The sequence below is a fragment of the Trachemys scripta genome, chromosome 13 (assembly GCF_013100865.1).
Source record: "Trachemys scripta elegans isolate TJP31775 chromosome 13, CAS_Tse_1.0, whole genome shotgun sequence".
Lineage (NCBI taxonomy): Eukaryota > Metazoa > Chordata > Testudines > Emydidae > Trachemys > Trachemys scripta.
Window position 1 is genome coordinate 33,725,623 of NC_048310.1, and position 26,668 is coordinate 33,752,290.

Below are 26,668 nucleotides of genomic sequence, written 5' to 3' on the forward strand. Positions count from 1 at the left end.
GCCCTTTTTAGATCACCCTCATAGGTGTGTGCTAGCGAGGAGGGTGGCCTCCCTCAGATTGACAGGGAGGGACGACCACCCATGCTTACAAACTTGAATTCATCTTTCTTTAATATGGGTGACCAGAACTGTATGCTAGATGAAGTCTTATCACTGCCTTGTAAAACAGCATTAATGTTTCCCTTTCTCTACTGGAAATACTTTGCCCAATATACCCTAACATCACAAAAAGAACAGGAGTACTTGTGGCACCTTAGAGACTAACAAATTTATTAGAGCATAAGCTTTCGTGGACTACAGCCCACTTTTTCAGATGCATATAGAGTGGAACATATATTGAGGAAATATATATATACACACATACAGAGAGCATGAACAGGTGGGAGCTTTCTTACCAACTCTGAGAGGCCAATTAAGTAAGAGGAAAAAAAACTTTTGAAGTGATAATCAAGATAGCCCAGTACAGACAGTTTGATAAGAAGTGTGAGAATACTTACAAGGGGAAATAGATTCAATGTTTGTAATGGCTCAGCCATTCCCAGTCCTTATTCAATCCTGAGTTGATTGTATCTAGTTTGCATATCAATTCCAGCTCAGCAGTCTCTCCTTGGAGTCTGTTTTTGAAGTTTTTCTGTTGTAAGATAGCCACCCGCAGGTCTGTCATTGAATGGCCAGCCAGGTTAAAGTGTTCTCCCACTGGTTTTTGAGCATTATGATTCCTGATGTCAGATTTGTGTCCATTAATTCTTTTGCGTAGAGACTGTCCAGTGTACATGGCAGAGGGGCATTGCTGGCACATATCACATTGGTAGATGTGCAGGTGAACAAGCCCCTGATGGTATGGCTGATGTGATTAGGTCCTATGATGATGTCACTTGAATGGATATGTGGACAGAGTTGGCATCGGGCTTCGTTACAAGGATAGGTTCCTGGGTCAGTGTTTTTGTTCAGTGATGTGTGGTTGCTGGTGAGTATTTGCTTTAGGTTAGGGGGTTGTCTGTAAGCGAGGACAGGTCTGTCTCCCAAGATCTGTGAGAGTAAAGGATCATCTTTCAGGATAGGTTGTAGATCTCTGATGATGCGCTGGAGAGGTTTTAATTGGGGGCTGAAGGTGACAGCTAGTGGTGTTCTGTTATTTTCTTTGTTGGGCCTGTCTTGTAGGAGGTGACTTCTGGTACTCGTCTGGCTCTGTCAATCTGTTTTTTCACTTCAGCAGGTGGGTATTGTAGCTTTAAGAATGCTTGATAGAGATCTTGTAGGTGCTTGTCTCTATCTGAGGGATTGGAGCAAATGCGGTTATATCTTAGAGCTTGGCTGTAGACAATAGATCGTGTGGTGTGTCCTGGATGGAAGCTGGAGGCATGTAGGTAAGTGTAGCGGTCAGTAGGTTTCCGGGATAGGGTGGTATTTATGTGACCATCGCTTATTAGCACAGTAGTGTCCAGGAAATGGACCGCTTGTGTGGATTGATCTAGGCTGAGGTTGATGGTGGGATGGAAATTATTGAAATCATGGTGGAATTCCTCAAGGGCTTCTTTTCCATGGGTCCAGATGATGAAGATGTCATCAATGTAGCGCAAGTAGAGTAGGGGCGTTAGGGGACGAGAGCTAAGTTTTCCACAACCTCAACTGCCCTTTCACACCTGCGGTCCCTTCTATCCACTCTAAATCTGACACCCCACCCTTCCCCCACAAATTTAGACAAAGGAGCACAGTCTCCTGGCACCCTACAATGTTCCTCTCTCCCTGTTGTCCTCCACAAGTTTATGTCCCTCTCTTAGGTCCACAACCAGCTTAGGTTCCTTTTCCTATATTTTCCCTTAGTCTGCCTCCCCATCCATATCTGCCTTCCATCTATGATTCGGCCTCAGTAGCTGCTGAAAAGCAGGAGTCAGAAGCAGGTTAAATGTATAAGGCTGCGCTACCAAACCTGCCTATTATAAGGTTGCCTGGCACGACCCATTAAGACAGGGGTGGCCAACCTATAGCTCCGGAGCCACATGCGGCTCTTCAGAAGTTAATATGCGGCTCTTTGTATAGACACAGACTCCGGGACTGGAGCTACAGGAACCAACTTTCCAATGCAGAACTTTAGAGCCTACAAGTCCACTCAACCCTAGTTCTCCTTCAGCCAATCGCTAAGACAAACAAGTTTGTTTACATTTACGGCAGATAATGCTGCCCACTTATTTACGTCACCAAAAAGTGAGAACAGGCATTCACATGGGACTTTTGTAACCGGCATTGCAAGGTAGCTACATGCCAGATATGCTAAACATTTGTATGCCCCTTCCTGATTCAGCCACCATTCCAGAGGACATGCTTCCATGCTCATGATGCTTGTTAAAAAAAATAATGCGTTAGTTACATTTGTGACTGAACTCCTTGGGGGAGAAGTACATGTTCCCTGCCCTGTTTTACCCACATTCTGCCATATATTTCATGTTATAGCAGTTTCGGATGATGACCCAGCACATGTTGTTAATTTTAAGAACACTTTCACTGCAGATTTGACAAAAAAGCAAAGAAAGTACCAATGTGAGATTTCTAAAGATAGCTACAGCACTCAACCCAAGGTTTAAGAATCTGAAGTGGCTTCCAAAATCTGAGAGGGACGAGGTGTGTAGAATGCTTTCAGAAGTCTTAAAAGATCAACACTCCAATGCAGAAACTACAGAAGCCAAATCACCAAAAAAGAAAATTAACCTTCTGCTGGTGGCATCTGACTCAGATAATGAAAATGAACATCCGTCGGTCTGCACTGCTTTAGATTGTTATCGAGCAGAACCGGTCATCAGCATGTATGCATGTCCCGTGGATGGTGGTTGAAGCATGAAGGGATATATGAATCTTTAGTGCACCTGGCGTGTAAATATCTTGTGATGCCAGCTATAACAGTGCCATGAGAACACCTTTTCTCACTTTCAGGTGACGTGAACAAGCAGGCAGCATTATCTCCTGCAAATGTAAACAAACTTTTGGCTGAGCGATTGGCCGAATAAGAAGTAGGACTGAGTGGACTTGCAGGCGCTGAAATTTTACATTTTATTTTTGAATGCAGTTTTTTGTACATAATGCAAACAGTTGTAAGTTTTATTATAAAGAGATTGCACTACAGTAATTATATTAGGTGAATTAAAAAATACTGTTTCTTGTCTTTTTACAGTAGAATTACTTATCAAAAATAAAGGAGCACTATACACTTTTCTGTGTTGTAACTGAAATAAGTATATTTGAAAATGTATCTGACACAGGTTAAACCATTGGTGATATATACATTTTTGCCTATTGGTTAAACAAGTCATGTTTCCTAAGAGTGGTGTTTAAGTCCCATTAGCATGGCTAGTGCTGTCTTCAATTCCTAGCATAAACCTAAAATGCTTCAAAATGAAATTTCTATAGATTAGTCTGTTATTTCTAGCAGCCTTTGTTTCATTACCCCATAGGACATTGTAGTGAGAGTCTTAGTTCAACATGAGGGATAATTGGAAGATATTCAGATGTGGGGTTTCTTATACAGCAGATTCCAACCTTGTTAGGCTATACCACTATGGTCTCACTTCTGTTTTTAAGTCACAGGGACTGGTGTCTGATTAGTAAAAACAATTAACACAATTTCCTTTGTACTTCTAATTTTCACATGTATCTTGAAATGAGACAAAGTTGTGCATAACTAAAGGTATACTATTGTACAGATTCAATAGTCGGAGATTTCTGTCCTTTTCTCACCAAAGACTTTTTTTTCTTGATGATGCAAAATGCACAGTAGATACTTTAATTAAGTTACTACAATTACTCAAGTCCTCTCTTTTAAGAAGCCCGAAACTTCAGAGGATAGCAGTACCTAATATTTACTCTAAAATAGTTTAGTTAAAAATTAAATTTCATCTGCTTGTGCTGATTCATTTGTCTACTTCCATGTTAGTCATTAATAAATACTACATATTTCAACACCCCTAGACTATATATGAAAATGATTAAATGCCCTATTTATTGTCTTTCAGGGGCAAGATTAATTGTTTAAGACACTTTTATTTCTCAGTTTAAAACCCTCAGGAGGACTTTGCCCCCTTACTCATCATAATTTAAGAGCAATAAAGATATCTTATAGACCTTATCAAAAGGCTTTACAAGAAAGCAAGTAAATGTTTGTCAAAACACTCACCTACTGTATTTTCCCCTAACTACACCGACAGTGTCATGTTTTTCACCTTAAAGACAGATCACTGCTTAATTCCAGTAGGTCGTTATATTCTTGTTGTACCAGTTTACTTGCATGTCAATTAGTTTCACTGAAAATGATGTGAAGTTCTTCAGTTGTCTGTAATAAATACAATTAAAGTTAAGGAGGGTGTTTCAATTGCACCTTTGAAGTGGAGAATTAGCATGGGCCTTTCCATAGTTTGTTTTAATGATTAGTAAAACCAGAGCAAAAGAAACATCTTGTTTGAGCAAAAGAAAAAACTATAAGCTTTCGTGGACTACAGCCCACTTCTTCGGATGCCATGAAAGCTTATGCTCTAATAAATTTGTTAGTCTCTAAGGTGCCACACGTACTCCTGTTCTTCTTTTTGCGGATACAGACTAACACGGCTGTTACTCTGAAAAAACTATGTAATTTTAAAAATCTCATTTAATCAAATGAGCTTTAAGAAAAGTAACAGTACTTTAAGTGTCTTTTGTTTAGGGGAAAATGTGGTATCTTTCATTGTTTGCAGTGCTGTAGCCATATTGGTCCCAGGATATTACACACAGGTGCAGGAGGTAGTAATGTTTACAGGACCAATCTCTGGTGGCAAGCAAGAAAGAGCAGGTCTGGAACTAGGCGGAGCTCTGTGCAGTTGCGAAGCTTGTCTCTCTCACCAACCGAAATAGGTCTAATAAAAGATGTTACCTCACCCTCCTTCTCTCTAATAGCCTGGGACCTGAAAACCTACAACGCTCCTTACAGGAAACTTAAGGGGGGTCAGGAGGGGTGGGGCCATGCGCCAGGGGTGGGCACTCTTTGGTATCTCCAGTTGTCTGCTCCCCCCACCCCGGGCTGCGGCCAGACGCCGCTGCTGCTGCTGCTCCAGGGGGCGGGCTCCTCTCCTGTATCAGGGGCTGCGCTGCAACGTGGCTGGCAAGCCTACGCCGGTGGGCGGCGCCCCGCCAGCGCTCAGCGAGGTGCTCGCCCCAGTTCCCTGTATTCCCCGGCCGGTGATGCTGCTCCTCCTCCCCCCGCCCCAGTCTCGGCGGAGGCTGGGCCTAAACACTACGTCTCCCAGTGGCCCTTGAGGCAGACGGGTCGCGCTGTATCACGTGGCCTGGCCTGCGGCGTCTCCCTCCCTTCCCCCAACCAAGTCACGAGGAGAGCGTCCGTTGGGGCTACGTCATGAGCCAAACACAGCCGCTGTGAGACCGAGTGTGGGAAAGGGGAGCGGGCGAGGGGGAGCGGAGCAGGCGCGAGGAGAAGGGGTGGAGTTAGGGCGTGTGCAGAAGCTGCCAGTACCAAAGCATCAGGGAAGGGGGGGGCGTGGTCAGCGCACGAGGGAAGAGGACGGGGCGATTCGGCGAAGTGTCCCCGCGTCTGAGGGGCCGTCAGAGCGCGAGGGGTGGTCGGTGCGGTAGGGACCAACCAGGGTAGCGCGTGAGCCCCGGTGAGAGCGCGGCGGGGGGCGGGGCCGCGGCCGCGGAGGGGCGGGGCTTAGCTCGCCCCGTGGTGATTGCCCACCCCCTGAGTGACAGGCGGAGTCCGAGTGAGGGAGCAGGGACGGGAGCTCGCGCGGCCGGTGCTCGCTCTCCCCACACGCTAGCTTGTGTTATGAGGCGGCCCTGAGAGTCGCGGCGGGGAGCCCAGCCCAGCAGGAGCCCGGCGCGGCCCGGGGGGACTGGGTCTCGCTTCACCCCCCCCCCCGGCCAAACCGATGACTACGGCAAACTGCGGCGCCACTGACGAGTTCGACTTCAGGCTGATCTTCGGGGAGGACGGGCAGCCGGGCCCGGGGCCGCCGCTGGGGCCTGCAGGTGCGTCTCTGCGGCTGGCTGTTGCGGTCCGCCTTCCCCCCGTGCGAGGAGGGGCGCTGGTTCCCGCTTTCCGAGGGGCCGGGCCGGGCTGGGCTGGGGGCAGCTGTCTAGCCCTCGGGTGGGGAACGCTCCTCCCCACGGCGCGGGAGCTCCCGTCGGGATCCTCCAGCCCCGCTCGGGGCGTCGGGGTGAGCCCTGGTGGGGCAGGAGTGACGAGACTCCAGCCCTCCCCCTGCAGTGCGCCGTGCTTAGGGGGCTGCTCAACCGGTTTCCCCGGAGCTGAGGGGCTCTGCTGGTGGCACCGCCAAGCCTCCATTCGGGCAGTGTCGCTTCCCTGCCACAGGCTAGGAAGCCAGGCTGCAGAGGCATAACGCGGGGCTGGCCCAGTCACCACCGCACAGGGGGCTCAGAGGCCTCCTTAATAATGCACGAAGCGCTGGAGACCCTCGCCTGGAGCGTGCTCGCACTTGGGCGAGTCAGGGACTGTTTGCCTCTTTCCCTAATACCGTATGTTTAAAAAAAAAAAAAAAACAGGCCTAGAATAACTTGGAATGGAGGGAGTCTCTGTATGTGCCTTGAACCTCACTGTTTTGTTTAGGAAGCAGTGTAGTATGGGCTTCTCCCGCCCCCAGCGTCTAACTTCCCAAGTGAGAAACTGAGTTAAGTTGAGGAGCACGGATGTGCAATCTTTTTCTCTTAGGAGCTTGCATCAGGAAGCAACACAGTATAAAGAAATTATGGTCTAAGCTATGTATTTATTGGTACCACTGAACAGCATTCTATTCCACCACACAGTGTTTTTGGGATTAGTACAGGCTTTCTTTATTTCTTCATGCCATTTTTTTTAATGGTACCAGATTTCAGTTTCACTAACAAACTGGTCCTCATAGATTAGAAGCCAGGTAATATTGGTAGGTAGTAAGGTATGAAGTGGGAAACGTATTTGGTGTTGCAATGTAAAATCTATAATACACGTAGTGCAACAAATTTAGAAATGTCACTTGCTACTAGTAATTCTGGGTTTATTTTCTCTATACAGCTTTTACATATCTCCTGTTGAGCGATCAGGATTTTTTCACTTTTAAAGATATCACTTAGATGAGAAAAGCATCAGAGGGTCCTGTGGCACCTTTAAGACTAACAGAAGGTGCCACAGGACCCTCTGTTGCTTTTTACAGATTCAGACTAACACGGCTACCCCTGATACTTAGATGAGAACCATTTGTTTCTTGTTAGATGTACTTGCATCACTCTAATGCTTTTTTTACCCTGTTTTGCTTCAGCTAGTACTCTATATTATTTACCTCTAAAACAAACACAAAATCTCTTACTTACTGAAAAATACCAGAAATTAAATATAACTCATAAGTATGGTGTAGGAATGTACAGCATATTAGGACCCATTTGCACAATTACATGCAAGTTGGGAGTCACTGTGAAAATACAGTTCTCTGACCTAATTGTGGTAGGTATTGTGGAAAGGCCCAAATTGTGTTAACTGAGTTAATACATTGGCCTATTGTTTAGCCTGGTTTCAAGACACTGCTGAAATATGGTTATGTCTAGTCTACTAAATAGTGCAGCCATGTTCTGACTCTGTTCTCTCACTTGGCCGCGTGTATAGTAGAGAGATCTTTACAGTATCAGGTTAAATTGATAAAAATCTTATAATTCGTATTTTAATATGTATTTGACCATATATATTTAAAGTTGTATGATATTAAACACTTTCCTAACTTTCAGTAAATTAGGAAGTCTGGCACTAAGACGAAATGCATGGCACCCTTAAAAGAGCACTTTTACGAAGTTATGTTGCTACCTATGTAGAGCATTTCAGATGGAAACATTTTTTATTCTCACAAGACTACTGCTGTTCCAGGGTTCCTGGCTTTTGTTAGTCAAATAGCATGCATGTTATGGTGCTATATAAATAGTGTGCATATAACTCAAATGGAAAACAAAGGAAAAATTATAGCAATTGTGAATAGGATATGGAACAGCGTTTATCTAGTGAGAATAAAAACGTTAAAATTGAAATGTTCTGCATAGTGATAACTGAGAATAAAGCATCATACCTCAAATGAATATAGAACAAAAACCAAATTGGTCAAAAATTCAATAGAAATTTGGTAGAGGTATTACTAACTTTAATGACACAACTTAGTGAAAGTACTGGATCAACTATTTTACTATTGCATTACAAGAATGTTTGTTTGCAAAAAGAGTATTAGCTGAAAACATTTTTTTAGGCAATCCTGTAAACTAGATATTTGTCTATTCATCACATGAACCAATTCATGTGGAAGCGCTTAAGGCAATGGCTGAATAGATTTGCGTATCCATTAAGGTGATCAGAACTGGTGTGCCCAGGAGCAACCTGGGATCTGTGTTCCTTCTAATTTTTCCCACACGTGCAGAATGAATTTTATGTGCACCAATATGGAGGTGACGTGTGACACATCACCTCCATATTGGTGCACATAACAAAATTCATGTGTTGGGGGTAGGGCCGAGGGGTTCAGAATTTGTAAGGGGGCTCAGGGTTGGGGTGCAGGGATGTGAGGGCTCTGGCTGGCGTGTTGGCTCTGTGCTGGGGGCTCAGGGCTGAGGCAGAGGGTTGGGGTGCGGGGCTGGGGATGAGGGGCTCAGGGCTGAGGCAGAGGGTTGGTCTGGGGGGTGAGGACTCCGGGGTGAGGCCAGGGGTGAGGGGCTCAGGGCTGGCGCAGAGAGTAGGGAGGTGTGTGGGAGGGGTGAGGACTCCGGCTGGGGGTGCAGGCTCTGGGGTCGGGCCAGTGATGAGAGGTTTGGGGTGCAGGAGGGTGCTCCTGGGCTATGGCGGGGAGAGAGAACTCCCCGCCCTCCCTCCCTGCAGCAGCAGCACCTGGGTTGCCGGGGGAACGAGGCGCCTCTCCCCACCGCGGCAGCTCCAGTGCTGGGGCACAGGATAGGCTCCCTTCCCCTGACCCTGGCAGGTCCGGGGCTGAGTTGGGGCTGGGGTAGGAGTGCCCCTCTCCCAGCTGTGGCAGGTTGGGGGCCATGCTAAATTGGGGCTGGGGGAGGGGCGCCTCTCCCCTGGCTGCAGCAGGTCCCGTCCAGGCGGGTCCAGTGGCCTAAATAGGCTGCTGCATGGCCACACAGCTTGTAGGGAACTTAGCCTGGGACTCCTAAATACATAGTCATGGTACAGAGGGGTTGGGATAGGTCCCTGCTTCTAAATACTATTGTGCAAGAACTGCCAATCCTCTGCAACTAGTTTATTCTGTTTCAGTATATTATGGTAATTGGAGGCAAACTTTATAAATGCTGTATTTCTCGATTTTTGGTGTGGTCGGCTGTGTAACAGGATATTTTATGTCCTGTCAGTTTGCTATTTTATGCAGGGTAGACTCATTTAAATCAAGGCAATTTTAAATAATTATTTAAATCACTAAATGGAGAGCCTTGATGTAAATAATCAGTTTTAATCAACTTTTCCATTTGGATTTCAGTTATTTGCTAAAGCAAGATGCATTCTCATACAACCATTAAAACATGTTGATTTACAACTAAATAGAGCCTTTACGTTATCTTTGGTACCTATTTTTGCTACCTGAGAGAGTGCACTATAACGATATACATTTATTTAGTTTATATAGCTTTTCAGATTCTTGTTAATTATACATTTTAGTATGTTAGAAAATGGTGAAAGATATGCTATTTGTTAGATAATTAACTTTTTGCTCATGATTTGTGTCAGGCTGCATTAGAATAACTGGAATATAATTAAACACAGTCAACAGTATATAAATTTTATTTTTATTAAACAAAACAAGACCTTAACACAGTACATAACATATTATGCCATATTTATGAAGCCTGACCTCAAAAGTTAGTTCAGTAAAAGATATTACCTCACCCATGTTGTCTATCTTCTGTTGGTGAGAGAGACAAGCTTTTGAGCCACACAGAGCTCTTCTTCAAATCTGGGAAAGGTACTTGGAGTGTCACAGCAAAATTCAAGGTGGAACAGATTGTTTAGCATAAGTAATTAGCTCATATTGTAAGGGACCATTCAAGGTAGAATTAGATGGTTTTCCCCCCTGAAAAAACAGCCTTTAATTCAGTTTTTGATAAGAGGTTTGTTAATTTAGCATATTTATTTTTTTATTTAAATGTTATAAGAGATTATAACAAGTTGAGGCCTTAACATATTTGTATTGCATTCCGATTTCATTTTAAACACATTTATTATTAAAAAGTAAAATGTACTATAATTTAAATCAAAATCTGATTTCTAAATAAATCAGTTTAAAAATATCAGTTTAAAAAAAAATCCACCCTGGTTTTATACACTGTAAAAATGTACATGACATATGACAGTGGGAAAAGCTATAACTGTTGTATTAGAAATATAATTTTTCATTTAAGGGTTTCACCTTCTGAAACCCAACTATAAATCTTTCCCAATCCATGGGAAGCTTTTAGGATTGTTAAACTCTTATCTTGTGCTGTGCTCCTCCTTAAAGGAAATGATGGATGGATGGTGGGGAGAAAACTTCTAGGCATGTGGGAGAAATGCCCAACATTAGCATTTTTTGGTAATAACATAGAAGACAAGTCTAAACTGACACTTCTAACTTTAAAATCACTTTTCCAATTATCTAGTCAAGAATACTTTTGTGGTATGGACTGTGGCTATACATTTTAGAACTATGAATATACAAACTGACTCAAAGAACTAAAAAGCCATCTACTTCTTCAGTGTATTTAATTTATTACACTTTTTAAAAACTCCTATGCAAGGGATGCCAATTGAAGACTCTGGGCACACTGAAACACATTTAAAAAAAGAGGAATTTAAAAACCAAAATCAGTCATAACAGCATTTTTTTTCTTTCCCTCTTTTCTCCTCTCCTGTCAAGTCATTACTGCACAGTAGTTCATTGAAATTCGTGTGTAATGCTTAGTTTTGTGCTGGATTGCAGGAATGGTGACCACCTTGACTAGCGTAGTTTTGCTTGTACTGATTAATCTGAACAATAGTAATTGCTGTTCGGGTGGTCTATATGAAAGATTGTTTAGTAGTATCCATCAATCTGAAGTCTAATACTGCAACCTTTTAGTACTGGAACTTAATTCCATAAAGTCAAAGGGATTTCCCATATTAATAAACTAGTCACATGAGTAGGGGGGTTGTGGGATAGTGCCAAATTCTGGGTGCTTCCTCCGTCCCCTCTCCTTGGCATAGTGTAGTATTATTGTCCTTGCCATAGTGAAGACACAATAATTCTTCATTTTTGGAATGTGTAAAACCCAAAACAGATACGTGGCTAATAAAGGTTTTAGTTTCTCTTTGACTCGCAGCACTATTGATCAGTATTGTTCTACTATTAAAATTTTAGGCTGACCTCAAAATATATTAAGACACAGAATTTTATAAAACTAAAACAGTTCGATAGTGGCAGCTATTTATGATGACCTTAAGAGTTGCATATGATATCTTAACTTTAAACTAGTATTGGAATTGTAATATTAATGCTCCCTCACAATCCAAAAGATTTTCATTTGTATTATTATTTAGTTCTGCCAAATGTTACTTTGTAATTTGTACTTTTGAGAAAATCTAACTTGGGGGACTAATGTTTTAAAACTAAACAGGGTGATACCAAATTTGTGTTTTCTTAGGAAAGATTAAGCTTGACTGTTCAAACTTTTTATGTAACATTTGATGCTTCACAATGTTTGCTGTTGAATAATGTAAATAAGGCACTGCATGTCAATATGTAAGGAAATTTCATTTACTAATAAAATCAGTATACATCTAAGCAAGACAGTGACCGTGTATGGTGTACATAGAATGTTAAAAAATGGTACCCAAGATGAGGCATACCATGTTACCTGAGTTGGACAACAAGAGAGCCTATATATAAAGTGTTAATTAGTTTATATATAGGTGTATTTTTATCTTCCCTACAAAGAACCCAGTCCTACAAATTGCTGCGAGCCTTCAGTTCTCATTGTAGTCAGTGGGAATTGAGTGCATGCAGCACTTCCTAGGAGGTGCTCAGTACCTTGCAGGGTCAGGCCTGTAATAACCAGACTTGTTGCTAATTGGGTGTATTGTTTGAATGTAGTGTGGAGGTGAACCTAACTTAAAAACATGTTTGTGCAGCTTGTGACTTTTAATGTTTTGCAAATCAACTCTTCCAGTTGTCTGTCAGGCACTCATAAGCAATTTGCTATTGATGGTGCAGCTAAAAATATTGTTTGATGCACAGCTCTGATACTTTGTGATCTCATAGAAATTTGATAGGTACAGTGTTTTAACTTCCATCATGTTTTTCAGTATAGTAGCATAGTGCAATCTACTGATTATGGGTTGACATCTACAAGAGGAGGGGAAATCACAAACTCTTTATTACGGTTTTTATCTCCATCTTTGCTACAATCCTAGTAAAGATTATCTAATCTTAGTTTGGCTTTTGTCAAAATGAGTGCCTAAGAAAGTGCCTTTACACAGGTTTACTCTCAAGATTACTGTTTTGTAGTAGGTATAGTATTTGCAAAATGTTATATAGTTAGACATTAATGCATTTTAAATAGACAAAGTTTACAGATTTCTTGGGATTTAGCATACAATTTAGCAATCTAAAACAAAAAAAATAGTATTGTAACTAATAAATTGCTTGCTACTCACACCATTGTTTGAAAGTTTTCTTTTTAAAAAGGATAATCTAATTACATGTAAGTTAGTCTTGGTCTTTTAGGCTCCTGTCCAGCAGTTCACCTTGCCCATGCAGCAGAGTCTTATGCTGGACAGGGATCTTAGTTAATTGAAAACCTCTACTTTTTTTATTCTTATTCAGACTTGATACTTTAAGTTTGCTAATTAAGAGTTGTTGTGGGAGTTTCTTGTTTTTGTTTTTCCCCTGGTTAGGTCTCTGTACTACCGAGTGTGGGCTAATGACTCATTTTCTAGTTAGAAGCAGAAACTTACTGTCCTTTACTCACTCACTCACTCATGCCCGTCACCCCAATCGGGGTATGGGCCGCCAACCACAGATCTCCAGAGTCCCCTATCCTGGGCCATTTGCTCTAGCTAGTTCCAGGTATAGCCCATTTTTATGCTATCAGCCCGTAAAAAAATTAAGTTGCTACAGAAATGCCAACTGTCCTTTAAAAAAGCCTTTATTTTTACAAATATTTACATGGTGACATCAGGCTGCATTTTTATAGATTTGAATAAATCAGATTCTTAAGTACCAGTGGAATATTTAGACTGTTGAATGCCAGTCTTATACGTTTATGTCCCTAAATGCTTCTGATGAGGCGATAAGCATCTAAATTCTCTCCTAGATAGAGGGCTTGCTGCCTGCCTACTAAAAGCAAAATAAACTCCAACAAACCATAATTTTGCAGATGCTGGGGTGTAGCTGTTGCGCACAAAGCGAATGCTGGAGTTAAGGGTGTGCATAAGCAAAGCTCATGTTTGCAATCTGTTGACTCTTGTGGGCTACCTAAGTATAGGGCATGGCCCCTGTGCTTAATTAAATCAGCTTTTTGAAGCAGAGACTTGCCACATTTTTACTAAGCACTCTGCACACTTGTGGCACTGTACAGGTTAGTAATAAATCATTCTCACTATATTTTTAGTCCCACCGCAATTTGATTCAGACCTACATAAGTGTGTGTGGGAGGGGTCTGATTCTCAGCCAAAACATAACTTTATTTTGGTTAACATATTTGAAATTTTCTTAACATTCTTACACTCTCTTAATCTCTGTAGAGATGTTTTTCTCACCTTTTCTCTTTTTTTTCCCCATTCCTTTTGTTCTCTCTAGACCCATTATCTCTTTTGTCCACCATCCATTTCTTAATTGCTTTTGTTAGCTTTTAGCTGTGCTGTTGCTGCTTTGCTCCACTATGCCTTGATTTTTTTAAAAAAAATTTTTAAACCAGATGTGCTCTAACAATCTGTGTTCACTGGATGGAGCTGAGTGCTATTAGCATATAGTGAAAACTAGTTTGTCTGCTGTCCTTGCAAGCATGTGATGGGAAGGTAATAGTTCTGAAAGAGCACTCTCTGCCCTTTCTTCCCTAAAACCGCTGAAGAGAGACCAATCCTAGTCTGTGTTTATGGTATTTGCTGAGGAGAGGTGGGGAACAGAACAGCTGTGTATCATACATATAATTGAAAACGTGGATCTGTGGCAAAAACCTTGCTACTTCAGACTGTACTATAGCGGTATTGATTAAGGACTAGTTGGTCTGAGGGAGAGCAAAAATGAAATGTGTGCTAGGGTACCTTATTATCCAGCATCCTTTAATGGTAACTGGCTAACAGAACAACATTTTTATCCAAAATATTTCAGGAAAATCAAAAAGATTGAATTACCGAGGAAAGCTGACAGATTTTCACACTTGTGTTGGGAGATATAATGGTGTTTTGGCTAAAGGAAATTTGATAGTTTTGTTACTTTGGAAAAAGCTTGTGTAGTCTGAGACCAATAGCTTATACATACATTTGTTGAAAGACTTCAGGTTTAATTTAACAACTTGTGGACTGGTACACTTTTTTTTTTTTTTTTGGTTCAGATCACACTGTTTATAAATTGAGGAGGGCTCCTTTTTTGTGTGTGGGTATATAGAATGATTCATTTCTGCTCTTCAGAAGTCCTCACTGGAGGATAGCTCTCTCAAGGAAAAAAACAAACAAACTGCGCTTAAAACTGGTGCGGTTTCTTTGCAGGTAATGTGGATTCAGCTTTGAACCTTGTGTTTCTTTCCTTTTTTGTGTTCTCTACAGCTACGTGGTAGTTACAAACCAAGATTTAGATCAACTAAAGGAGTGGATGGGCAGATTAGCAGTGTTGCTTTTAAAGAAGTGAGTTGTATGAGTAGATTGGACCTCACTTGATATTGCTATGATGTAAACAGTCAAACTGCTGTTTAACGTAAATACAGATCTGTCGCATCTTATGCTGGGGTTACGTTCTGCAGTCAGCGCCTAAAGCGAAAATCGCGTATAGTCAAAATTAAATTGAGTGTAATGGTGGGCAGAATCGCCCGCACCTTAGAAACAGTATTTAAATTGTTGTGTGTGGGTTTTTTTTTTTTTTTTTGCCGACCGCATAAAGCTGAAATTGCGCATGTTAAATCCGCCTAAGATGCGACAGACCTGTAATGGAGATGTTGTCTAAAGCCGCTCTTGTGGGTCAAGGGAGTATAGACAGAGGAGACCTGGCAGTAAGCCCAGTCTCTAAAACAACATCCAAGTCATTGCATTTGCCCAAGCATGCCATGTGAAGTTCAAATGACAGTGGAATTTAAGATGAGTGAAATGATCAGTAAAGCTTAGTAAAATCACAAGCAGGAGCAAGGTCTTAACAAGCCAGCACTTTATTCCAGCTTGAATACATCTGTCTGTTCATATGTACTGTATACTATTTGTATGCAATACTGTATTGTGGCACTTTGCTCAGCAGTTGGACTTTCCAAAGTTACTTGGCCAGGGTCTGACTGAATTTGGAAAACTGCAGAGAACCACAAGTAGACTTGCAGGCTGTTATAGGTTGTACATTTCATTAATTGAAAACAGAACAGCTGGAATGTAATCACGTACAAGGTTTATTCCATTAAGCATCTCAGTGGCACTGCTTGAAAAGTAACCCCAAATTGAACAGGTTTCAAAGCCTGCTGCCCAAAATTGCTTTGTGTCCAAGACTGTGTGTGTGTGTGTGTGTGTGTGTGTGTGTGTGTGTGTGTGTGAGAGAGAACACAAAATGCACAATTTTAATGTTTTTGCACATTAGCATGTGAGGCAAACATATTTTTGATTTTCGCTAAAAATATTGAGCTTGTTTCCTATTTGTAAAAATTCAGTATTGATGCTTATAATGGTTTGAGAATTTAATTTAGATCTCATTATGGAAACATTTGTTTCCTGGTGAGAAGAAATAGTCTAAAACAAATTAAATTCAAGGTAAACTTGTATACCATACCTTACTTTTTTTGTGGAACACGTTAAAAGATGTTGCTCTTATGTGACTTCTGATTTTTAGCCCCTCCAAAAATTTAGTATGTTGTCATATTGCAAGCCTTCACATTTTGACTGATGAATACGTAACTCATGGCTTAGTAAAAGATTGTTTTAAAAAAATCAGGACAATTTTTCATTTCCTGATGTGGAAAAACAGCCTATGGACTGAATGGATGTTATTGGTTACTGTTAATATGGTGGTTTTGTGTGTGATGTAGAAGCTCACAAAATGTACTTAAACTCACTCTGAGCCTGATGATGATGATGATAACCTGGATCTTAGGAAAATACTATACTTGAGGATAGTGGGATGTAACACATTTACTCAAACTTTGGTAATACACCTCTACCTCGATATAATGCTGTCCTCGGGAGCCAAAAAATCTTACTGCGTTATAGGTGAAACTGTGTTATATTGAACTTGCTTTGATCCACCGGCATGCGCAGCCTCTTCCCCCCCTCCCCCCCCCGAGCACTGCTTTACTGCATTATATCCGACTTCGTTTTATATCGGGTGGTGTTATATTGAGTTAGTGGTGTATATGCTTTGACCAGAATCCTTATCTTTCATTAGATGCTTACCTTTCTCTTTAAGAATTATTTTAGAATAACGTTGATATATAGCTTCCTGGTATGAGATCACTTACATTCTTTGACTGACTTGTTAGGAGGAAAATTGAAGGGCTATGTGGATAATAAAAATGTCTGAGCATAAATTCTTGTTGCTTCTTTAGAAAGCTAGAAGGGGAGCACTTTTTTTCTAGTACACAAAACTGGTGTGGTACTTTAGAAGCGATTTCTTTTGAATGAGATCACAGGTAGTTGATGATGTGTGTATATATATTTTGTATAGCATTTGGATTTTGAATTCTCTGTGGTATAAAGGAACTAAAGACAGTAATTGTTCTGAAATAACAATAAAATGAAGTTTCATATATTTCAGCCACTATCAATAACACTTCCGAACAAAATGTTTGAGAGCTTTTGGGATTTGGAAATACTAGAATCTATTTGCTGCCTGTAATTAACTAGTATATTACAGGGATGTTGTATAAACATCTTAAGGACAAGGGCTTCTATAAGTCTGCTTGATATAGAGGATTGAGGAGTTTGGAAGATGAAGTGATAGCATGATTGCATGATTTAACATTCATTTGGGGTGACTGTATTGCTCACTCGTGACTTTGGCGCTTGAGTGTATGCAGGTCATTACAAACAAGTGCTAAGAAAAGCTATATATTGCCACAGGGTCATATTTTAGAGAAAATATTTAACACTAAAGTAAGCTATTGTATTCCTTCACTTGTAAAGCCAGGCACCTTAAGCTATCTGTACAGGCTTCAGAGTAGCAAATATTAGATAAAATATGTTGAAACCTCTAGATTTTCTCTAAATCAGTGTTGTAACTTTATAGTAAATACCTTGTGGACCTTCAGTGATTGACACAGACCCTGTAATCCAAGTTCTTCAATTGGATAAGGTTTGTGGGTTTGCTTTCTGCATAAGCGCTTGATACAGAGGTGGATTATGCTAGTCCTAGTTGCCTTCCTTTTGTAGCTTTCTCATAGATTGATATGGAGGAAACTGAATGACCAGTTAGTTTGCCCTGCAAGCTCTTAATGCAGGAAACATACTGCAAAGGAAAACTTTCCTCAAGGCTTGTTTGCCTCCCTCAGTCCCCATGTCTTCTGCCCTATCACTCCGTCTGATTCCTATTTCTAGCTGTCTTGCTCACTCTGCCAGTTGATTAACAAAGTGAAGTTATGATCTTGTTAATTTTTTATTGATGCCTAGCAGCTGCAGAACTCAAAGCCTCAATTCAAGGTCTTAATTCATTTCAGTTCCTCAAAATACACAAGTGTTTTAAGTCTGCCAATCACTGAAGGAAGACTAGAACAGTATTACTATAAAATGTAGTGACCAAAAACAGTAATATTAAATTATAAGTTTAACAATTTGGATTGGTGGTGTAATTTTTTTTCTCCTTCTTTGTTTAAATCCTTTGTCTTGTGCCCTGTCCAACTAGCTGGTCTGAGAGCAGTTGAGGGTTATGGAATCATATCCTCTTGCCCCTCTTCCTTGTTGCGGAGCAACTGCACAGTTGCACAGTGTTGCGGCTGCTCTGTTCTTAGGGATGGGGAAATCGCTGAAAGATCTTTGTAAATATGCATCTCTTGCTCCTACCATCTACCCACTGCTTGCTGAGCAGTGAGGTGGGCTTCAGAGGATAGGGAGAACACAATTCCTACTTTGGCTCTTCAAACCTTGCTCTCCTTGTGTAAGGAACTACACGTGTTCTGTTACCAACATCAATGGATTATTATCACAACAGATCTGCAAGCTCGGAAAAGTGTGTCACCCCACCTGTTTTTAAACAGATTGGGAATAGAGGCAGAGATTTAAAACTTGTTAGTGAAGGTGTGATTATAACACAAGTAGCTTATACCCATGCTAGCTTTAATTTTGCTAGTAGGTGTAACCGTGTAGATATGGTGGCATGGGCTTCAGCAATTCCCAGTATAGACAGACAGTCTCACGGTAGCTCAAGCTGAGCTAGCATGCTAAAAATAGAAGTGTGGATATTGTGGCACTAGTGGCTGCTCGGGCTAGCTACCTGTGTCCAAGTCTTCCTAACATCCTGGGTCTCAGGGCCATGCTGACTCCACTTGGAGCGTATGCAAATAATTCATATTGGCTATACAAGCTCCACGAGACTCCACTTCTCACCCCCTTCTTGTCTTTTAATAGTGTAATATGAAATCTTGTGGGTCAGAATGAGTGAGTTGTTAAAGGAGGTGAAAAGCTTGTACCTTTCAGCAGTTGTGGAGTTGGCAGAGTAAAGGTTATGTGTTTTGACAGGGTATTTGTGGGCATTGCTGAAAGAGGGCAGAGTTATGGTTGTATGAGAAACCTTAAGTGTGGATTTCCTTGTTTTCAGAAGTTTAAGGTTTTGCTCAACCATAACTCTGTGTTAATGTAGTGGTGGAGTGTGTGTGTGTTTTGCCTTTTAGTTTCCTAGTTTTCTGGGTAGGAAAAACTGTTGTTGGTACGTGAGAGTAGTCATTTAGGCTGTTGAACGTATGTCCTAAAAATTGCATACCAAGCTAAATCAGTCTGTAGTCAACAATCTCCATGGTATGGTGTACTCTTTGCTCTTACACATTCTGTAACCTCTCCATCCAGGAATTTCCCAGAATGCACATTGGCAGTTCCCATATTTCTTTTCCCTTTTTCACCTGTCTTGGGTGGAGACCCATGTCTGTCTGTCTCCTCACCAGGGTATTTCCAGCCTGCACAGCTCCCTGCCTATACAGTACTATGAACTCCCCAGCAAAGTCACTGTCTCTGCAGGCTTGCGTTATGTTTCTCCTGTGGTCACAAATTGATCACAGCTTCAGCTCAGAATAAGGACGCAGCCTTATAGGCCCTAAAATAGGCTAGGTCCTTCCAGTTCTTCACTAAAGATTGGGGGGGGGGGGCCCTTGAACCAGAGGTCCTGTCTGCTTTGTGGATCAGAAAGAAGGACTGGAGTCTGTTTTAACTCTAGGTTATTTAATATTAAAGATACAGAAAAGAAGGAAAAACAAAGCATTTGGAATATCAAGTATTAAGGCTTTCATTTTAACAGCATTTCTTGTTCCATTTCCCTTTAGCTGGAGAGAGTTTTAGGAGGACTTTTGTTTGACAGTCTCTTAGATGGTAACTGTCGTTTCGGGGAAGGGAGAAGAGATGAGTTGAGATGGGCTGAAGCTTCAGCTGCTGTTAAAGTCTGATCCTGCAGCTCTTAGGGGTGGTGATGTCATCTGAGTACCTCTCTTTAGTTCAGTTTGGTGAGGATATCTCTCAGGATCAGGATGATGAAGGCCCAGGGTCCAGGAGATGGTGGGAATGGTAATTATGATGGTGAAACTTGCTTCAGTAGCCTCCACCTGTTCTTCCTTATTTTCCCTACAATGTCTTTCTTCCAGCACCCCAAAAAAGGGAGGATTGGGAAGAATAGCCTATCCCCTCATTAATTTGTCTACCAGTTAGACCGAATATCTGTCACACGAGTTTTGGTTAATTAATTTCCAGTTCCACATCTTCTGTTTTTATCAAGCATGATTTTAGTTCTTGAACCATATCAGTGGGCCTTTTTGTTTAGACTAATTCAGTCTGTCTACTTTTTTGTACCTTTCTCCATCAGCATAGGTTTATTGTGACTTTTTTGAACTTCACTGTTGAAATCACAATTAGGGTAAAGTTGTCAGCCCAATTATCACTGTATTTGAACCAGATGGCTTCCTTCTTCATGCTGCTGGTGTGCCAGTAGAGTCATTGAGAGCACAGAAGAGACAGGCTTTCGGTCTACTGTTCGAGTGCTTGGTCCTGAGCAGTTGGGAGCAGACATTACAGAGAGCCCAGGGCTGGAGGGAGTGTGCTCGCTCTGGAGATGGTACACTTGCAGTTCTGTCAGAGGTGGGGGCTATGAGGGGAGGGAGCTTGCTCATTTGCTTTGTGAGATTGATTATATGTGTAGTCTGGTCAACAGTAGGAGGTGTGATAGGCTTGAATATGCTCAGAGAGTACTGCATCTTTGGAGATTTTAGCTGCTTAATAAAGATTTGCTTGAAATTAACATGTGCAAACTTCAGTTTTTCAAAGGGTTATAACTTATGAAAATCTGCCCAAATTTTGCTTGGGATGTTAAAAGGCACATCTCTAGCACGGAGGCCATCCCCTGCCAAATTTCAAGTTTATCCTCCAAAGCATTGGGTTGCTATAGTTTACTAGGACCAGATGATATTCACATGCATTCTGAAGGAACTCAAATATGAAATTGCAAAGCTACTAACTGTAGTACGTAACCTATCACTGAAACAAACCTCTGTCCCAGACGACTGGAAGGTAGTGTAGTAATGTAATGCCAATTTTTTAAAAAGTTGATCTTGGCAATTACAGGCCAGTGAACCGAACATAAGTACTAGACAACTTGGTAGAAACTATAGTAAAGAATTATCAGACAAATAGGCAAACATGATTTGTGGGGAAGATTCTAGTTCAGGGGTGGCCAACCTGAGCCTGAGGGAGCCAGAATTTACCAATGTACATTGCCAAAGAGCCACAGTAATACGTCAGCAGTTCCACATCTGCTCCCCCACCCCCTCCCAGCGCCTCCCACCCATCGGCAGCCTTGCCGATCAGTGCTTCCCGCTCCCTCCCCCACCTCTTGATCAGTTGTTTCGTGGCGTGCAGGAGGCTCTGGAGGGCGGAGCAAGGGCACTGCAGGCTCAGGAGTGGGGGCAGGGCCTGTGGCAGAGCAGTGAGCACCCCCCAGCACATTGAAAAGTTGCTGCCTGTAGCTCCAGCCCTGGAGTCAGTGCCTGTACAAGGAGCCGCATGTGACTCCACAGCCACAGGTTGGCCACCCCATGTCTAGTTAATGGCTTTTGTAAAGGAAAGTATACCTCCCCAATCTATTAGAGTTCTTTAAAGGTGTCAACAAGCATGTGGATAAGGGTGATCCAGTTGAGATAGTATATTTGGGTTTTCAGAAAGCCTTTAACAAGTTCCATCACCAAAGGCTTATCTAAATAGTCATAAGATAACAGAGAAAATTCTGTCATGAATCAATGACTGGTTAAAAGATATGGGGGAAAATAGTCAGTTTTCCCCATGGAGAGAGGTAAAGCGCAGAGTCCCCCAAGATTCTGCATTGGGACCTGTGCTTTCTACATATTTAGTAATCTGGAAAAGGGGATGAAGTGGCGAAGTTTGCAGTTATTCAGGATAGTTAAGTCCAAAGTTGACTGAAAAGTGATCTCACAAAACAGGATGACCGGGCAACAAAATGGCAGATGAAATTCAACGTTGATAAGTGCAAAGTAATGCACACTGGAAAAAATAATCCCAACTACATGTATATAATGATGGGTTATAAATTAGCTGATACCACTCATGAAAGAGATCTTGCAGTGACTGTGGCTAGTTCTCTGACAAGTTCAGCTTGGTGCAATGCACAGTAGTGGTCAAAAAGACTAACCAAATGTTAGGAACTATTAGGAAAAATAAGACAGAAAATAGCATAATGGCATATATAAATAGTAGGGCTGCCAAGCGATTAAAAAAAGAATCGCGATTTCAAAAATGAGTAGTGATTAATCACACTGTTAATAGAATACCATTTATTTAAATATTTTTGGATTTTCCCACATTTTCAAATATATTGATTTCAATTATAACAGAGAACAAAGTGATTACAAATATTTGCACTGTAAAAAACAAAGCATTTTTCAATTCACCTAATACAAGTACTGTAGTGCAATCTCTTTATCATGAAAGTTGAATTTACAAATATAAAATTATGTACAAAAAAACCTGCATTAAAAATAAGAACAATGTAAAACTTTAGAGCCTACAAGTCCACTAGTCCTATTTCTTGTTCAGCCAGTTGCTCAGACAAACAAGTTTGTTTACATTTGCAGGAGATAATGTTTTCCACTTCTTGTTCACAATGTCACCTGAAAGTAGGAATAGGTGTTCTCATGGCACTGTTGTTGCCAGCGTCGCAAAATATTTACGTGCAGATGTGCTAAAGATTCGTATGTCCCTTCATGCTTTAACCATCATTCCAGAGGACGTGTCCATGCTGATGACGGGTTCTGCTCGATAACAATCCAAAGCAGTGTGGACCAACGCATGTTCATTTTCATTATCTCAGGCAGACGCCACCACCAGAAGGTTGATTTTTTTTTTTGGTGGTGGTTCGAGTTCTGTAGTTTCCGCATCAGTGTGTTGCTCTTTTAAGACTTCTGAAAGCTTGCTCCACACCTCGTCCCTCTCAGATTTTGGAAGCCACTTCAGATTCTTAAATCTTGGCTCGAGTGCTGTAGCTATCTTTAGAAATCTCACATTGGTACCGTCTTTGCTTTTTTGTCAGATCTGCAGTGAAAGTGTTCTTAAAATGAACAACATGTGCTGGGTCATCATCCGAGACTGCTATAACATGAAATATATGGCAGAACGTGGGTAAAACCGAGCAGGGAACATGTAATTCTCCCCCAAGGAGTTCAATCACAAATGTAACTAACGCATTATTTTTTTTTTAACAAGCGTCATGAGCATGGAAGCATGTCCTCTGGAATGGTGGCTGAATCAGGAAGGGGCATACAAATGTTTAGCATATCTGGCATGTAGCTACCTTGCAATGCCGGCTACAAAAGTCCCATGTGGATGCCTGTTCTCACTTTCTGGTGACATAAATAAGTGGGCAGCATGATCTCCCGTAAATGTAAACACACTTGTTTGTCTTAGTGATTGGCTGAAGGAGAACTAGGGCTGAGTGGACTAAAGTTCTGCATTGGAAAGTTGGTTCCTGTAGCTCCAGTCCCGGAGTCTGTGCCTATACAAAGAGCCGCATGTTAACTTCTGAAGAGCCGCATGTGGTTCTGGAGCTATAGGTTGGCCACCCCTGTCTTAATGGGTCATGCCAGGCAACCTTATAATAGGCAGGTTTGGTAGCACAGCCTTATACATTTAACCTGCTTCTGACCCCTGCTTTTCAGCAGCTACTGAGGCCGAATCATAGATGGAAGGCAGATATGGATGGGGAGGCAGACTAAGGGAAAAATATAGGAAAAGGAGCCTAAGCTGGTTGTGGACCTAAGACGGGGACATAAACTTGTGGAGGATAACAGGGAGAGAGGAACATTGTAGGGTGCCAGGAGACTGTGCTCCTTTGTCTAAATTTGTGGGGGAAGGGTGGGGTGTCAGATTTAGAGTGGATAGAAGGGACCGCAGGTGTGAAAGGGCAGTTGAGGTTGTGGAAAACTTAGAGGATTGGTGAGGGACATGTGGAAAGGGATAAGTCTCCATCTACTACTTCCATATCCAATGTTACTTCATTTGCCTCTGCACATGCCACTCTTGGCTTGCTGACATCCGCAGGAGAGAACCACTGATTTAGGCCTCATCTGACTGAGTTTGATTTCCCTTTTTGAATGGACCTACCCAATTTTTAACTTGGTGCTTTTTTAAAAAGCACTAAGAAAGATACCTAGAAAATCCAAGGAGAGTAACAATACATTTCCAACTTTCACTTCCAATAAATGTGTTTCAGAGGAGTCTGCCAACACCAGAAAAAGTTCATTTCTTCTTAAAAACCAAACAAATGTCAAGTCTAGAAATGAACAGTTGAAGGACCCAGACAGTTTTATATTTTTTTATCCCATCTATCCTGAAATTTACTCTCCTAAAGCTCTCATAAAATCCTATACAAAGGTTAACTACTAGATAATTAAAGCCTGTTTATTTGCTCAACTTCTAATATACAGTACTACAATATTGCCAATAAGCGATCAAAAATCACGAGTTGGACCCCAAAATCATGAGTTTTTTTTAAAGATTATATTGTGTTTTGTAAGTCTGTCTCTTGAATTTTGAACGCCCTCTTCCCATCCCCAGGGTGTATCCATGTGACAATTAATATTGCCCACTATCCCACGTGTACTGGATGAGGTGACTTTTGGCTTCCGGTGCAGGAGCTCTCACCTCCACATCTGCCCGTCTCCTGCCCAGCAATTAATCCTGTCCCCCATCAGTTCTGCCCTACCCAACCTCTCTCAATTCAGCTCCCTTTCAGTTCAGTCCCCCAGCCCCGATCCACTCCCAACTGCTCTCAGTTCACCACCCAGCATACACCCCATCTGCTCAGCACCTATCATCAGTAAAGCCCTCCCACCCCATCAGCCCTCACTCTCCTCACTTCATCCCTCCTGCAGACCATAGTTCGACTCTCATAGCCTCACCGCTGCTCCTCTTGGGGTTCTTCACCCTCCCCAGGCCTGTGGGGGATGGCCTCTCCCACTTCCCAGGCTGGTAGGGAAACCCTGGCTGCCTGGGGCTGACAGCGGGAGCCCTGCAAGGAGCGGTTCCTTCTGTCAGCCCCTGCCACCTGGGGCAGGTTGACAGCGATTTCTAAGTAAATTATTAAACCTGACTCATGATCTCGGGATAGAACTCTCAAATGTCAGGATTTTCTTAAAAAGAAAAGAGAAAATCCTGACATTTGAGAGTTCTATCCCAAGATCATGAGTCAAGTTTAATAATTTTATTTAATCATGAGATGCGATTTCACAAGAAATGCACAAGTTTTGGCATTTCTGGTACTATAACACTAATTGCTACAAAAAATTAAACTCTTGAATAGCTACTGAAGTCTGTGTATTCATAGAAATATTCAAATTCACCAACGGCTCACTTACATTAAGTTAGGTGAACTAAAACTTCAAATATCTCACTATATTAATTTTGAAATCTTTACTACACACTTGATAAATATTATATACAAAAAGTTTTATTGCAACAATGTTGTTTAGGTTGCACGACAAAGAATTTAGCGGTTAGGAAATGCCAGGTTTAAAGTTGTCTGTGCAACCTCGATTCCAGGCCCTTAAATGTCCATACTGTGCACTGAATGAGACAGGAGCTGTGTGTGGGCAAAGTGGGAGTATGAACTTGAAATTAAGTATAGTATCATAATGCATATGTCTGAGGGGGTACACTTAAGGCTGCATGGGCACCTTAAATCTAAGACTACTTTCAAGTGCTTGATATAAAAACTTCCTAGGCTTTTTTGAAGGGGAAAAGGTACTATTTGGTTGTATGCAACTAACATTTGGGCTTTGTTTTTAAAGATGAAGAATTTTGGTAAAAAATACTGCTTGTGGGATCATAAACTTAACTCCACATAAGCCTAACTCCACTTAAGCCTTAACTTTAACCACTAAAATTTTGTCTAAGGATCAATAGCTATAAAATCATGTGATCACATACACAGAAATAAATTACTTTCACCACTTTAAAAAATTTGATGTATAATCCTCCATTTGACTTCAGTAGGCATTCTGGCTGAGTAACAGGTTCTTGACTGGAGCCTTGAGGATGATCTGAATTGTTTATGAAATCACTTTTGTCACATCTCTCTAGTTCAGATTTAACTGAGTTTTACACTTTAACATGGGTTGAATCTCTTCTATATATAAAGAATATAGCATAACATCTACTCCATCCTCACACTCCCAAAAAATATAGCTCTTACCATTTGAGGGCAGAACTGATTTTGAGAACTTGCAAATCTGTTTGAATTTTTAACAGTGGGTCGCGTAAGTGATGTAAAATCTAGTGCGTAGCATGAGTGGAACTGGAGAAAGTGGGGCAAGTTTCAGGGTGGAGCTAGCTTGGGGTGGCCTCAAGGCTTGGGAATGCAAACTGAGCCCAGAGTGCTAGTTCTCAAACTCTGGCCTCAGCATGGAATCCTGGGCACTCAGCATATGTTGTAATTAGCTTAAAATCTAACGGTCTCCAGACTTCCCTGCTTTGTGGGGATCATCTGAATATTGTAAGTTGACAAGCTACAAGAGACAGATTTCGGCACTTTCTATCTACTGGTATAGAATGCAAAGAAATAATTTTCTGGTAAGAAACGTTGCCTTTTCTAACTTAAAGGGCTGAAAAGTTAATTTTCATACCACACATATAAACCAGGAATCGGTCTCTTGTAGTTAAGGTCGCTACATTAATTTTCCACACAATTCATGTTCCTCTAGTTAGATGAGAGAGTCCGGAGAACAGTACTCAGTTACAGTTGAAACTACAGCACATTGT

General features: G+C 41.6%; 1 protein-coding gene across 2 annotated transcripts in view; it reads left to right on the forward strand.

Annotated features, from left to right (window-relative positions):
- The first annotated feature begins 5,466 nt into the window (after positions 1–5,466).
- NFATC3 (nuclear factor of activated T cells 3) overlaps positions 5,467–26,668 on the forward strand; it is a 143,457-nt gene continuing 122,255 nt past the window's right edge. Inside the window, exon 1 of one of the 2 annotated variants that reach the window (XM_034788356.1) lies at positions 5,467–6,006. In XM_034788356.1, coding sequence (XP_034644247.1) covers positions 5,907–6,006 — 100 coding nt within the window. In that variant the 5' untranslated portion in view covers positions 5,467–5,906. The remainder of the gene's footprint in view (positions 6,007–26,668) is intronic. The other variant, XM_034788357.1, reaches the window with a different exon arrangement.